Source organism: Crocodylus siamensis, chromosome 1, assembly GCF_052110815.1.
Source record: "Crocodylus siamensis isolate JL-2025a chromosome 1, ASM5211081v1, whole genome shotgun sequence".
Lineage (NCBI taxonomy): Eukaryota > Metazoa > Chordata > Crocodylia > Crocodylidae > Crocodylus > Crocodylus siamensis.
Genome location: NC_143395.1, coordinates 88,684,669 through 88,699,155, shown reverse-complemented (window position 1 = coordinate 88,699,155; position 14,487 = coordinate 88,684,669). Strand labels below are relative to the sequence as shown.

The 14,487-nt window shown below is 43.5% G+C and overlaps 1 protein-coding gene across 1 annotated transcript in view; it reads right to left on the bottom strand.

The window, feature by feature from the left end:
* Positions 1-14,487, bottom strand: part of ARMC2 (armadillo repeat containing 2) — a 130,146-nt gene that overhangs the window by 110,801 nt on the left and 4,858 nt on the right. Inside the window, 3 exon segments of the mRNA XM_090031771.1 lie at positions 3,054-3,204; positions 6,480-6,552; positions 7,384-7,634. Coding sequence (XP_089887897.1) covers positions 3,054-3,204; positions 6,480-6,552; positions 7,384-7,601 — 442 coding nt within the window. The 5' untranslated portion in view covers positions 7,602-7,634.

Genomic DNA, 14,487 nt, shown 5'->3' with positions numbered 1-14,487 from the left:
AAAGTTCTCCTTGGCATTAAAGATCGTTTTAAAGCTATCTAATACATTTTAAGTATGTTGGATTTTCAGCTACTTTGCAACTTTTCTTTCCTTTTAAAACTAAAACATGTAGGGGTGAAATTACTAGCCAGAAGTTAGCTACAAAAAGGAACTTGAGCAATAAGTGAATATATGTTCACCGGGATGTACTTGGTAGCTGTATCGGTCCTAGACAAAAAGACATACAAAAAACTAGAACTCCGTGTTCCAAAATAATACCTTTTATTAGACCAACTGAAAAATGGCAAGAAAATTGTCCTTTTCTGCTCACAAAGGCTCTATCATGGACCCAGAGGGACAGACTTCCATTTTCAGCTTCCTGTGTAAAAATGAAGTTTATTTCCTACCTATGGGGACTTTTTACCATCTTGTACCATCTACACTTTTCCCAGAGCCTGATGAAGGGACTTTGATCTTGAAAGCTTGCAGAAAAGGCCAATTTTCTTGCCATTTTCCAGTTGGTCTAATAAAAGGTATCATTTTGGAACCAAGAGTTCTAGTTTTTTGTATATCTATATGTTCACAGGTACTCTTTCAAGGTTAGCAGGTCCTCAAAAGACAGGATAGAATTAGCCTTCTTCGTAGCTAACTACTAGGCCTGCACTAGTCAGCAGCGATCCAATCCAGCCGCTTCAGATGGCTGCGATCCGATCCGATCCAGAGCTCCAGACCGGGTTTCCGTCTCAATCAAGCTGAAGTGGCTCCAAAGCTTCGGAGCCATCTCAGAGATCTGGCCATAGGGTATAATGGGGAATCAATGAAATATCTATAACCTTGTTGTTTTTCGTTCGACTTGGATGAAACTTGCAGGGATTGTAGCCTCTGGTGAGAGCATGAAACCTACCAAGTTTCAAGAAGTTTGGTGCAGGCGTTCAGGTGGAACTGTACCCCAAATACCTAAAAGCCAAACTCATGTCACGGCTGCGTGTTACACCACAGGAGGGTCAAAACTGCAGGGCTGGTAGCTCTTGCTGAGGCCACACAGCCTGCCAGGTTTCAAGAAGATTGGTGCAGGGGTTTGGGGGGAACTGCACCCCAGGCTGCAGGCAAGCAAAGCTCGTGCCATGGGTGACGCTGTGTGCGTTAAGGTATTGATTCTTTCCTTTCCTTAGCCTGGTTTTGTAGGTGCTAATTGATGCTCCTTATATAGTAGCTAGGTTCTGTGTATTGAGCCCGTCCCTGAATCCCTGGTCCTCGAGTAAATCATGACCGACTGATTGGTAACTGGTAACACAGTAGCTTAGCAGCCAGGCCTACAGTAGTGTCTCTCCTCCATGCCCCAAGCCAGACGCAGTCAGTCCCACAAGCATCCATGGCACGAGTTTTGCTTGTTTGCAGCTTGAGGGGCAGTTCCCCACAAACCCCTGCACCAATCTTTTTGAAACTTGGCAGGCTTTGTGGCCTCACTAAGACCTACCACCCCTGGAGTTTTCACCCCACTATGTTGTAACGCCTCAACGTGACATGAACTTTGCTTTCAACAATTTGGGGTGCTGTTCCCCCCAAACCCCTCCACCGATCTTCTTGAAACTTGGCAGGCTTAATCCTCGCTACAGCATCTACCACCCCTCAAAAATCTCATACAAATTGGACAAAAAATAACAAAGTTATAGATATTTTATTGTTACCCCATTATACCCTATGGCCGGATGTCTGAGGCGGCTCCGAGGCAGCTCCAAAGCGCTTTGGGAAGCCTAATGAGGCCAGCGCTTTGATCTGGATGTGCTGCTTTGGACCCCGAAATGTCCAAAGCTTGTCTGGATCCGAAGTTCTGTCTGAAGCCTTGCACAGCCCTACTAACTGCCTCCCTGAGGTCTTCAAAAGGAAGCTATGCTAAAGCAAATATAAATGTTTCAACAATACTGAAAAAAATATATTTTGCCTATAAAATAACAACATTAAGTTCTCAGTAATTCAAAAAGACAACATCATGACTGTGGGCAGGGCCATCCCTAGTGGCAGGTGGGGGGGGAAGAAACTGCCCCGGGCCCCACCAATGGCAGCAGCAACTTCTTCACATCCAAGGCACACAGGATTGAGGTGGGGCCCCACATGGGCTAATTTACCCCAGGCCCTGCAGGCTGCTAGGGTTGGCTTCAGTTGTGGATACAGGCATGATTTACGTCCATATTTATTGGAATGCTCACAAACTTCTGAATAAAAGTTGAAAAAGTTGTTCTGCACTTTTAATACTCTTACTAGCCAATTATCCATCAAGATGCTGGGGGGAAGAGGGGGAAAGGCACCACCCAATGCCTGCTCTGCCTCTGGCTCCATGGCCACCCCCACCTCATCTGGCTCCTTGTGCCCCCATGTGGCCTGCCCCAGCCTCTGTGGTGGGCACGGAGTCGCCATAACAGCAGGGACGCAGAAGCTGGGAGCCACTCTCCCATCCCATGGTCCCTGGTGTCACGCAGGGGGGGCAGAGCCCCAAGTCCAGCCCTACCCCTGCTTCTTGTCTGATCCCATTGCCCGCTCCCCCACCTGTCTTTACTGAACTACTTTTCAGCATAATGATGCAGCCAACAATTTTCTTCCCCAAATAAATTAATCTTACCATGTTCAGTAGTTTTTAAATGAACCTAAACTAATTAAATCTCATAACATATAATGCAGATGTACACAAGTACTGCCTGTTACACCAGAAATGCCAAATGAAAGCCTCGTTACAAGATGTCTTCATATTTAGTATTTCTGCATTTAGTGATAGATCCCTTTTACAGGTATATTCAGAAGACTTGGGCATATAAGAATCTAGGAGAAAATTTTTAAAGTGTCTAAATGAGTCAATACACATCCTATTTTCAAAAATGAGAGTCAATATGGACTTAAGCTTTAAACTCTTTCAAAAATGATTTAGGTATTCACAATGCTTAAAACACTTTTGAAAGTTTTACTTGAAAAGACCATCTACACTTAGATTTTGAGAATTAAGTTAAAATAAGCCTTGTATACTTTTAAGCAACTGTTTAGCAATTATTTGTTTATAAATAGTTATGCAGAAATGTTCTTACTCTCAACAGGAAGGCTTCCCCAAGAAGTTGTTCTAAACAAGCGTGCCCGGGCACTGCTGACTTTTCTAACCTCCAGGGGGTCCACAGGTGGTTTTGGAAAGGGAGTGGAAGAATGCTGATCTTTTGTGGGTGATGAAAACAGCTTCGGCTTCTGTTACAAAGTAAGATAAAATATTAGTTTTACAAATTCTCAAATCCATAAAACCTAAAATTAGAAAAATAAAACTTTCCATATATATTATTGCTTCTTTTCCTCCAACTTATGACTAACTCAGATAAGTCTTAAAAGCAGCCATGTCATTTTATCTTAAAGAAAAGAAAAGAAAATACAACTATTTCAATCCCACGTTTTACAATTTGTATCGGCATTCATAGACAGTTGTGTAGAACAGACATGTAGGAAGTAATGGCTAAACCTTTCTAAGGAACGGGGAAGGAACAGTGTCAAAATAATTAATCATAAACTAGCCTTCATATAGCATTTTATATAGGACTAAACAGCATTTATTTTCTTTTGGATTAAGAGGTCATCTACATAGAGTGTGTTCCATCACAAAAATGTTGTGACTATTGCTTCACATTAATTGCATGTGTAGATGCACCCACTGCGTCTCAGGAATAAACTCCAGAGCAGTCTGAGCTGGAGTAAACTGCTCCCAGGCACAGCATCTACATGTGTACCTGGGACAGCAGCAATTTGAGCCAGGGCAGAGTAGTTTATGCCAGGGCTAGGGGCAAGGGGGTCTGCCTCAGGCTCCAAGTGGAGGTGTTGGGTGGTGGAGGGGCTGGCTGGGGCATGAATCTGCAGAGCTGTGTGCCTAGGCAGCAGGCAGGAGTCCCTAGCTGACTGGGCTGACCAGGCGCAATTTATGCCCACAGTCAGCATTTACATGTTTCATCACAGCTAATTACTGTCAGAGACAGTACTATTTTATGGCAGACGTAATTTCTTGCACCTTAATAACAGTGCACATGTAAACAGTAACCCTTTACTGTACTGCCAATTAGTCTACTTTGCACTAAAGCGCGTCTACTTTGCAGTAAAGCGCAAATGTAGATGCACCCAGTGAGTACTACTGAGGTGCACAAATCTACATATCCACCACTTCTAGGTTTTATTTTTTAAAACTTCTCTCATCTCAGATGCAACTGGAGACCCTGAAAAAGCTCCATCTGGTAAAAAATTTAGTTCATGTGCTCAGTAAAACAGTTATTCATGAAATCATTGCCCTAAAAACTGTTCTTTGTACTGACTCTCCTTAGAATACAGAATCCAGTTTGAAGTCTCTATTTTGATCTTCAAAGCTCCCCAGCTGACTGATTCTAGGCACCCAAGGGATCATTGCCATCCCCTTAATAATCATGACCTCCCACAACTATTACATCCCATTAGAATAACAAACTCTTTAAGCAGTAGAGTTTAGCTCCTAAGAATGAGAAATTTAGGACAAGCTTAGCAAGTCCAGTTTATGCAAAGGAACTAGATTTAAATGATGGAATCCACTCTCGCAAGAGATGCTCACAGCTATGAACCTCACTACTTAAAAGCAAAACATATTTATTTAACTTTGTGTAGACAGAATTAAGGAAAACTATCATGCAAACTAATCATGGTACTGATTTCACAAATTAAGAAATAAAGACTTTGACTGTTTTTTTTTTAAATCTACACACACTTGGGAAACATCCTGCACTACAAATGGACTACAAAAGTATCTAAATAAACCATGACAATATAATGATTGCAATTACTGTGTGAAGATGACATAAACATCTATTTTAAATATGTAAAAACTATGCAAGTCTTTAAAGTATAATCAAAATATTTAATTTATATAAATATATATCAAAACAATATTTTATAAAAATTGCAGTAGTGCAAACTTTACTGGAGATGGACACTTCTTTTAGAATTTCTCTAAATTGTATGGGCTCTAAATATTATGAATCAGTGTGAAATTTCATGCATTACTGAAAAGAGCTTTTATTGTAACCTGTGTAGTGTACCTTGGACACTTTAATACATGTTAAATACCCACAACTTTTACAAAACTATAAAATGAAAATAATCCAGATGTTTTACAAGAGAAGAAAACAATAAAAACATTTCTTCCAAGTATCTTTAATTTTTAAATGTCACATTTAAATGAGCTGCTACTACTATGCACTAAAACAGGGGTGGGCCAAATATGGCCAGCAGGCTGCATCCAGCCCATGGTGGGTCCCTTGGTCCCACCTGCCTGAGGCACCACGGCTGGGAGGTGTGGAGCAGGTGCAGGCTGTGCTGGGACTGCGCGCTGTTGGTGGTGGCAGAGGAAGCACCATAGGGCATGCAGGCTCTGAGCTGTTGCGGGGCAGGGGTTGACACGCTCAGGGGGGCGCCTGCCAGGGCTCCCATGCACACCCCTCATATCCTCAAACCTTCCCCCTTAAACCCTACAACCACACCCTCCTCTACACACTAACACACACCCCACCCACACCCTCCCCCACACTCACACCTGCATGCCTCTGGGGGAGCCCTGCTCACATCACACATACACCCCCAGCCACTCCCCCCTCCACACACCCCACAGTCCCGCACAAACCCATACCCACCCACCCACATGAATACCCCCACACCCTTCCCCACACCCCACAAACACACATCCACACACAAACCCCATACCCACTCACCCATACCCCCGACAATATACAAGAGTAAGACTTCATTTTGAGCTATCATGGAATCACTTCTATATATACACAGTATAAACAAGTTAGGACAAAAATATTTTTTAAAATAAAATTAAAATGTATCATTATGGATGTTTGATTTTTAATATATAATTTGGTTTTTTTCCAGTTCCAAGATGGCAAACCCCCAAGAGGAGTACTTCCAAGGGCAAGGGGAAGGACTTTCCAGTGGCAAAGGTCAGAGGTTAGGCACAGGACTTCTGATCCCAAGATGAAGACCAGGGGACAGGACCACCCTTGCAGCCCTCAACAGTTCTCCAAAACTCTTTAAGCGGCCCTTCACCTGAAAGAATTGCCTGGCCCTGCACTATAAGCAGATGACCTACTTCCAATTTTTTTTTTTCAGGATCAGTGCCATTTGCAGCCTCTCTTTCAGTCATCTTAAAAATGAAAATAGAGCATCAAAATTTTAACATCTCATTTTTCAAGCACTAAAGCAATTTTGTTGTACCTGGAGTTAGAATGCTACATTCTAATATAGGTGAAACCTGTTTTCTTCTTCATTTTAGGGGGAAAAAAAATAATAGTTCATAAACCAGTTGTATTAATCTCAAATTGTACATTTTCACCTCTTGTAGTGAACTCTCAAAGCATTGATTTAACCTATTCTTACAGTGTCCTTTTATAACAATACAGTGGGTGGTGTATGTTCACTATTATATAACATTCTTTTTATTTAAAAGTACTTGCATGGTCCAGAGGGCTGAGACGTGCACCAGAAATTGGTCTTGATTCACTAGATTCAAAACTGGAAGCATGGAGACTGAGATAAAGAACAGAAACAGAACATTAACTCAGACTCAGTTTTGTTTTCTTGCAGTGGGTCTATTCTCTTCCATCCCCAAGCCAGTGAAGAAAGGGTACCACATCTACATTATTCTCTTTTTCTTTGTATCTTACAGATTCAATTGGGATGTCAGGCCAAATGGCTCATTAAGGCTGAGGGAGGAAATCAGAGGACTGTGTGGCACATTCTTGCTTATTCTGCAAACAGATACTGTAATTAAATTAATTCTCCTCACAAAGGTATAATGCAGCCTGAATTATCTCTACAGATGCTGCAAAGTAGCATAAAGTAGCAACTAAGATATGACAGTGTAACTCCTGCAACACGCTGTGCTGCTGGGGAAAGGGACTGTAAGAGATGGCTCCTACCTTTGAGGCTAATAGCTCCAGTGCCTGCCACTGGGTGGGAAGATCATGCTTTCTGTGAACTATTTTGGGCCACAACCCCAGCTGACCAGAAAGGAAGCTAACAGGTCATTCCATAATAATCAAAAATAAAAAGTTTCATAATAAAGCTTTTTCTTTTCTTTCATTAAAAAAGAGGAGATGTACGGAGATGTACCGCACAGAACATTCTCTTACACCATTCTGTACATACAAAATTGGTACAGACCACTGCTAGTATTAGTTCCAAGCCACAGGAACTTCCCAGACACACAGATTAACATTGTCAAGGAGCATTTTTAAAACACCAAAAAGGATGCAATTAACAGCAGAAACTAACACAGGAAAAAAGGACCATAAACATAATTACAGAATCAAACCTCTTGCTGCTAGATTATATTAACAAACCTTAAAGCCTCTATACCTAAAAGCAGAAGGTGGTCTATCATCAGGAGTTCGTGAAGATGCAGATCCAAAAAGTTTCCTTTGATACTCTCGAGGTGTAAGTGGCCTTTGAGTTCTTAAAGTTCTTAACGCATTTCTCGCTTCATTTATAATCTCAGCGCTGGTCTTCTGCCTAGGCACAGAAGGCCTATAAAATGGGTCTGGCGTATCTACATTTTTATTCTTTGAGGACTGCATTCTTCTACAATGTATCTGACCAGACACTGTGCGCTGCAACAGAAAAACAAGAAGAAAAACAAACCACAAAGCATTTTTTAAGCAAAAATGTTTATGGTATTCATGAATATTTAATTATTTTTTAAATGCTTTAAAAAACAACATTGGAAGCCAGGGTGAAGGTCTCAGATCTCAGAGAAATCAATCTGTACCACTGGGATTCAGTGATATTATTCTTCACTCTCCTATTGTCAGTGGAAAAACAGTTGAAGTATATAGTGTTTTTAGCATGTGGAAAGGAATTTAAAAAAAAACAAAAACAAACATCATCAGGGACTACAGTATTTTCAAGGCCAAACAAAATAGCATTCTGATGTCAAACAAAGGCTTATCACCCAACATTATAAATATTCAGAAGCTGACAATTCAATAAATAATAAAAGCTGTTTATTACAATAAAGCAGGAACAAGACAAAGAACATGCGGAGAGAGACTTTCACATACTTAGAAAATTAACAATATATGGTATCAGTTTTATCAAGTACTCAATTCTAACAAGCTAGAAGAGGTATTGCTTGTCAACTAGAAATGAAACTATATACAGGAAAAGACAATAAATCTTATCTTTGTAAGAAAACACATTAACACATTATATGATGAATTATCGACTCAGACTGCCAGAGTTTGATCTGATTGTGCATCCTTAGGCTAGAAACAGACTTCACCTTTGTGTCGCCATAACTATTTTTATAATGGCCCAGAGCAAAAGCAAATAGACATCCATGCCCTTCATCATGCCACAAATATCCTCCATGACTGCCTTATCTATGGGTCGGAAGATGGCTGATGAGCCCTATTTGGGACTGACAGACTCTACTGAGCTCAGACATCTGTTTCCATGCAGGGTTGGTGGATCTGGATTTTTATTTGGTCTGTGACACACTTTTTGCTGTTCCCACTTCTCCATCTCCTGTTGTTGTCATGAGGTTTCAAAGTACTAAGATCCCTGCAACAGACTCTTCCTCCATTTGGGGCAGTCCTGAGCAACAGTCTCCCATGAGTTATGGATATTGCATTTTTTTTAAGTTGGCCATGAGGATGCCCCTGAAACACTTTCTCTGCTGTCCTCTTAAGCGTACACTTTAGCTGAGCTGGGAAAATAAAGCTTGCTTCCGGAGTCTGAAGTCAGACATCCGGATGAGTTGGCTGACTCAACAAAGTTGATGCCAGGTGATCGTTGCCTCAATACTCATAGTGTTTGCTTGCAGGAGGATGCTAACTTCTCACTGGATTTGAAGGACTTCTGCATGCAGTGTGGATAGTACTTCTCCAATAACTTTAGATGTCTCCTGTACGTTGTCCATGCCTCGGCTCTGTTCAGCAAGGTGGGGATTACACCTACTTGATAAACCATGAGCTTGGTTTGGGACCTGATGTCATAATCTGTGAACTTGTGTTTCTTCAGGCATCCAAAGGCTGCACTTGCACATTTGAGGCAATTTGGATTTCTTTGTCAATGTTAGCCTTCTGCAACAGATGATTTCCAAGGTACAAGAAATACTCAACATTTTCCAGAGTGTCATCATGGATCTGGATTACTAGAGCTAGAGACTGTTCATTACCAACTTGTTGGTGGAGGACCTTAGCGTTAGTCCCATCTTGTATGCCTCAGTAAAGACATTGATGATTGCCTGAAGGTCTGCTTCCAAGTCAGCACACACTACAACATCATCAGCATACTGAAGCTCAATGATTGTCTTAGCTGTGTCTTGAGCCAAAACCAAAGCCAAAGCCAAAACCAAAACCACTCTTGAGGTTAAACAACTTACCATCCATTTGGTAGTTTAGCTCCACCCCAGCTGGAAGCTTGTTGATGGACAGATGCAACATCATGGCAAGGAATATTGAGAAGTGTGGGAGCGATGATGCAGCTGTGTTTAACTCCAGTTTTAACCTCAAAGGGATCTGTGATAGATCCATTACTGGGAACCACCACTCACATACTGTCATGGAACAGGCAGAGAATGGTGACAAATTTCAGTGGGCATCCATACTTCAGAAGGATTCTCCACAACACTTCTCAGCAGACAGATTCAAAAGCTTTTGTAAGGCCAAAGAAGGCCATATAGAGAGGCTTATGTTGTTCCCAAAGTTTCTCCTTCAGCTGGCAAGCTGTGAAGATGATGTCAGTTGTGTTTCTTGATGCTCTAAACCCACACTGAAATTCTAGGAGGAACTCTTCAGCAAGAGGAAGGAGACAGTTCAGAAGGATTCTCACAATGATCTTTCCTACGATGGACAGCAAGGTGATCCCTCTATAGTTTCCATGGTTGGACTTGTCTCCATTCTTGAAGATTGTCAGTCATGGAGCCCCTGAGGTCATCTGGGATTTCCTCATAATTCTAAGCCACCAGTCATCAAAAGAATCGCTTCCACAAATTCATCAAGTCTAAGACTTAGTATATTAATGCAACTCTTTGTAGATGCCATCAGTTTTCATTTTTCAACAACTATCATAAACTCCATCCAAGTCAGAATTCTTTGTTCCTCATAGTAGAAATAAACTGTTTATAGTTACCAAAGGGGAAAAAAATCATTTTGTCTTGGATTTTCTCTACTGTGCACAACACAAGCAGGTAGCTTGAGTCCCCTCATACAATCTATGATTAAAAGCCAATAGCAGAAAAGACTGGAAGCTGCCATCTAGCATTGTCCAAAGTTGAGTCAAAAACTCACTTCCTTACTCTAAGTCTCATTTACCTTCTTCTTGCTTCTGCTTTTCAAAGCCTCTCTCCTGCCTCTCTCTAAGACCCTCACATGCTTATAAGTCTCCCCATTAATATTTTCCAAGCTTTCCCTTCCTCCCTCCCCACTGCTATGAAACAACTGCCAAGACCCCACCTCTTCTGTAAAGTGCTGAAGCCATAATAACCATACAACACTTCTTCCGTATGGAACTATAGAGATATCTATATTACCATTAGGGGTGCACTGGTAAAGATTTTTTTGGCCGATACCAATGGCCAACTCTTAACCAGCCATATCGGATACTGATCCAATAGCCAGTATTGCAGCCCTGTAGCTTGGCTGGTATGTCTGTGGTGGGGAGGCATGGGGAAGGGCAGATTGAGGCCCCCACAGTGAGGGGGGGCAGTGGGGCTGGGGCTGCCCAGCCTGGGCAGGGCGGGGTATGGAACAGAACCACAGGCAGCTCATCCAGAGTAAAGAGGGGATGGGAAGGGGGCATGGCTCCTTGCTGCTGTGCACAACCCCGGGGGAGGCAGGGGGGGCATGTGCCCCCTAGATTTATGCATGGAGCAAGGGCAGTCTGCCTGTTGCAGGCTCAGGGCCAGGGATTGTGCTGGCCTCTTCCCAGCAGGCAGGCTGGACTGGGTCTGTGCTCGGGGTGGGCAGTGGCAGCACTGGGAGGGGGGCTACAGAGAATTTTCAGGTGTCTATAGCCCACCCTGTAGATCCCCCCCCCCCAGCACTGCTCCGGCCCTGGCCCGGCTGGGAGGAGTCCAGCACAGCGCCTAGCCCTGAGCCTGCAGCAGGCAGCCCACCCTCGTTCCATACACAAATCCAGGGAGGCACATGCCCCTGCCCCACTCCCTCCCTCACCATAGGGGACTTAATCTGCTCCCCCATGTCTCTTCCCTCCCTCCCCCAACTTACTGGCTGGACGCTGCTTTTCACACTACCAGGCTGCCTTCCTGGCTGCGTACATACTGCAGCTGCACACATACACGCAGCATTTATCAGTGACATTATTGGCTACACCAGTCAGAAAAAGCCAATTGCCAATAATGTCAACTTTCCCTTTATTGGTGCCGATCTGATTTGGACTGGTATACCGGTCCACCTCTAATTATATTTATGTAATGCTGTAACCACTTTGTCTGTTCATGGCTCAAGAGGAAAAGCCAGACCATTTCTCCACAGGCATGGAGAGTCATTATATATTCTAACTGGTATAGTTCTACCACACAAGGGTAGACTGAATGCTACATAGCAAGTTTCTCTTGCCTGGTGCAAAGATTTGCTTTCAATTACCCACCTCTTGCACTGCAGCATGTAAGGAAAAGATTCCACCAGTGGATTAAGAGAGACAGCTTCCTAACACCAGTGTGCTTAAAGGAATTAAAAAAGCTAAACTGGAAATCTTACTGTAGTTAGAAGTCATGTCCAGGTTCTTACAAAGCACCTGCTTTTAATGCAGCCATACACAGCAATCTGAGATCCATGTAACTTCCTGCTTTCTAATGTGACACAAAGGAACCAACTAAGCAGCTACTCTGAACTAGCCTCTTTGGAGCTCAACTTGCATGGGTAGGCAGAAGGTTTCAGGCCTTGGAGTGCATGTCCTTCAGCCTAAACAATTTATCTGGTATATTTCAGTTGCTGTATTTACCTGAATCCAAGATTACTTTGAAGTTAAGATGGCTCCTCAATAATTAGATTATAGATATGGAAAATTTATAAAACTTGTTATAATTTTTTATGTCTAGCATCTAATTCAGAGTTAGTTTATGAATTATTGGATAGTTGTCTTAAACTGGTCCTCCCCTTCACTGCAGCATGGCAAGCAGTGGTAGGGGGAGCAGGCAGTAGGAGAGTCAAGTGGCATGCCCCTACCCTCTCCCCTTGCTGCCTGCCTCCACTGAACACCACTTCCCCACCCCCAAGCTTGGCCCATCCTCTGGCACCTCCCCCTCATTATCCATGACTCCACAATAATTTGCCTACACCCTCTGGCACCTGGCTCATCCTTCCACTTCTTACAGCTCCAGCTCCAGCCCCAGAGCATAGCACACAATCACTCTGACCCCAGCCCAGCCATGCAGCAACAGTGGCACCTACAACCACAGCCCCAAAGCTGGGCCAGGGCCACTGCCACTATTGTGTGGCTGGGCCAGAGCCAGAGTGTCAATCGTGGCAGGAGAGGACAGTGCAGGCAGCATGGGGAGGCAGCAGTGCAAGATGGAGGGAGGGGGCAGTGGCTGTGAGTTCAAGCAGGGACCAGAGTCAGAGCACCAGCTTGTTAAATGGGGGGGGGGGGCGGGGAAGAGGGAAAGGAGTGATGACCTCATCTTGGATTTGAGTAAATATGATATGTAAAGCATACATGGCATTAACATAGTTATATTAAGAGGTTTCCTCAGAAATGTAGCCAGAAATGTGAATTAAATGAACATTTCTCATCTTCCACTTATCTTTATGTTTCCTATTGCATTAAAAAGTTTTATATCACATCTTAATGAATATTCTAACATTACAGGTCTCTAGCCATTGAAGAACTCATTTCCTTCAATCTTTAACATCCTTTAAGTTTTGCTCTTGAGATATAACATTTTTTGGATTTTATTACTGATTCTCTTTAATTAACTAACAGGCAACTAGGGAGAGAGAATCATTTTCTGTGGAACAGCACCATGCTGGCCTGTGACAGCTTCTAATTAAGTTTGTCAAATCTACTTTCAATTATAAATTGTTCATCCTTGAACTTTGATTATTGTAGAGACACTGACCTCAATTCCACAGCTAGGGCCATAACCTACATTTTCTTGGAGGGCTCTTTTTTATTTTTTTGCCTTATGTTGCAGGGGCAAGGGATCCACCAAGCCATGGGGATCCAGCGGCAATGCCAAAGGCCCCATGCCACCAAGCCCACCGGCAGCAGAATCACCACGCTGCCATCAAAGCTGGTGACCCTGCAGCATACTGAGCCTCAGGAAGGGGGCAGCAGGGGCAGAGCAGCCATGCTGCAAACCATGCCAGCAGTGGCACAGCCCCCTAAGACTCGGGAGCAAGGCCGTGGGTATGCCGCTGCACAAAACTTACTAACAACACAGTAGCATCTCATGTCACAGCCAGCTGGAGCCCAGCGATGGGACAAAGAAAAAAGCCAGCACTGGCATGGATGCGCTTTGTAAGCGCATGCTGGCGCCAATTTGCTGACTGGAGCAGCAAGATGGCTATAAAAGCCCTGTGCTGAGCCAACAGGGGGACTGGAAAGAAGTCCCCAGCAGCTGAGGGCAGACTTCAGACAGGGCAGAGAGCCAGAGGGAGATGGTTGGTGGCAACCCCCATGGGGGGAAGCCGCACCCACACGCTGGCTCGGCTGAGTCAGTGCTCATATCTGAAAAAGAGACCTAGAATCCTTACTGGGAGAAGGACCAAGAGAACGACAAGACACCAACAAGACTGAACGAGAGCAACGACTGGTAACAACAATGCAACCATGCAACACCACAGTAACAACGGGTTGGCGCTAGGTGGGGTATAAGGGAGCCAAAGCCCCAAGTTCTTCGTGCCTGCAGACAACCTTAGTGATACACCACTGAACAGGGAGTAGCAGCAACCCCAAGACTAAAATTTTGATCAAAGACATGGCAGGCGAGAAGCTTTGGTGGTCATGGTAACTGGTTGCAGGGGCAAACTGTCAGTCCACAGGATCATGGATGGCTCAGCGCGACTAGAAAAGGCTAAGCGGGCAGCCTTGGACATATACAGCAAGTTACACCTTACCTGTCAATTTGTTTGCTGCTTTCAACTGGTTGCAATGCAGCTATGTTCTGGATCTCACTAAGTGCAGGTTATAAGCAAGTCATCTTTATTCTCTGCTTCAATTTTAGGCACTCTGGTGATGGACAATCTAAGTATCAAGCAACTGTTCAGTTACAACTGGGTCCAAAAAATGTCATCTGCTCTCCAGCAATCTTAGCTTGAAATAATAATTAAAAACTAGTAATATTAAGGACTTGGACCACATGCCAGGCCCTACAGATAATTCAGCCCTCATCCTAAAAAATTACCATCTAAGTTAACAGTCAGTGGACCCTTCCATCTGCCTGAAGCACTCCTGACTTCAGTAGAGCTCTGCCTTGTTCATCCAAGTTAATTCTAC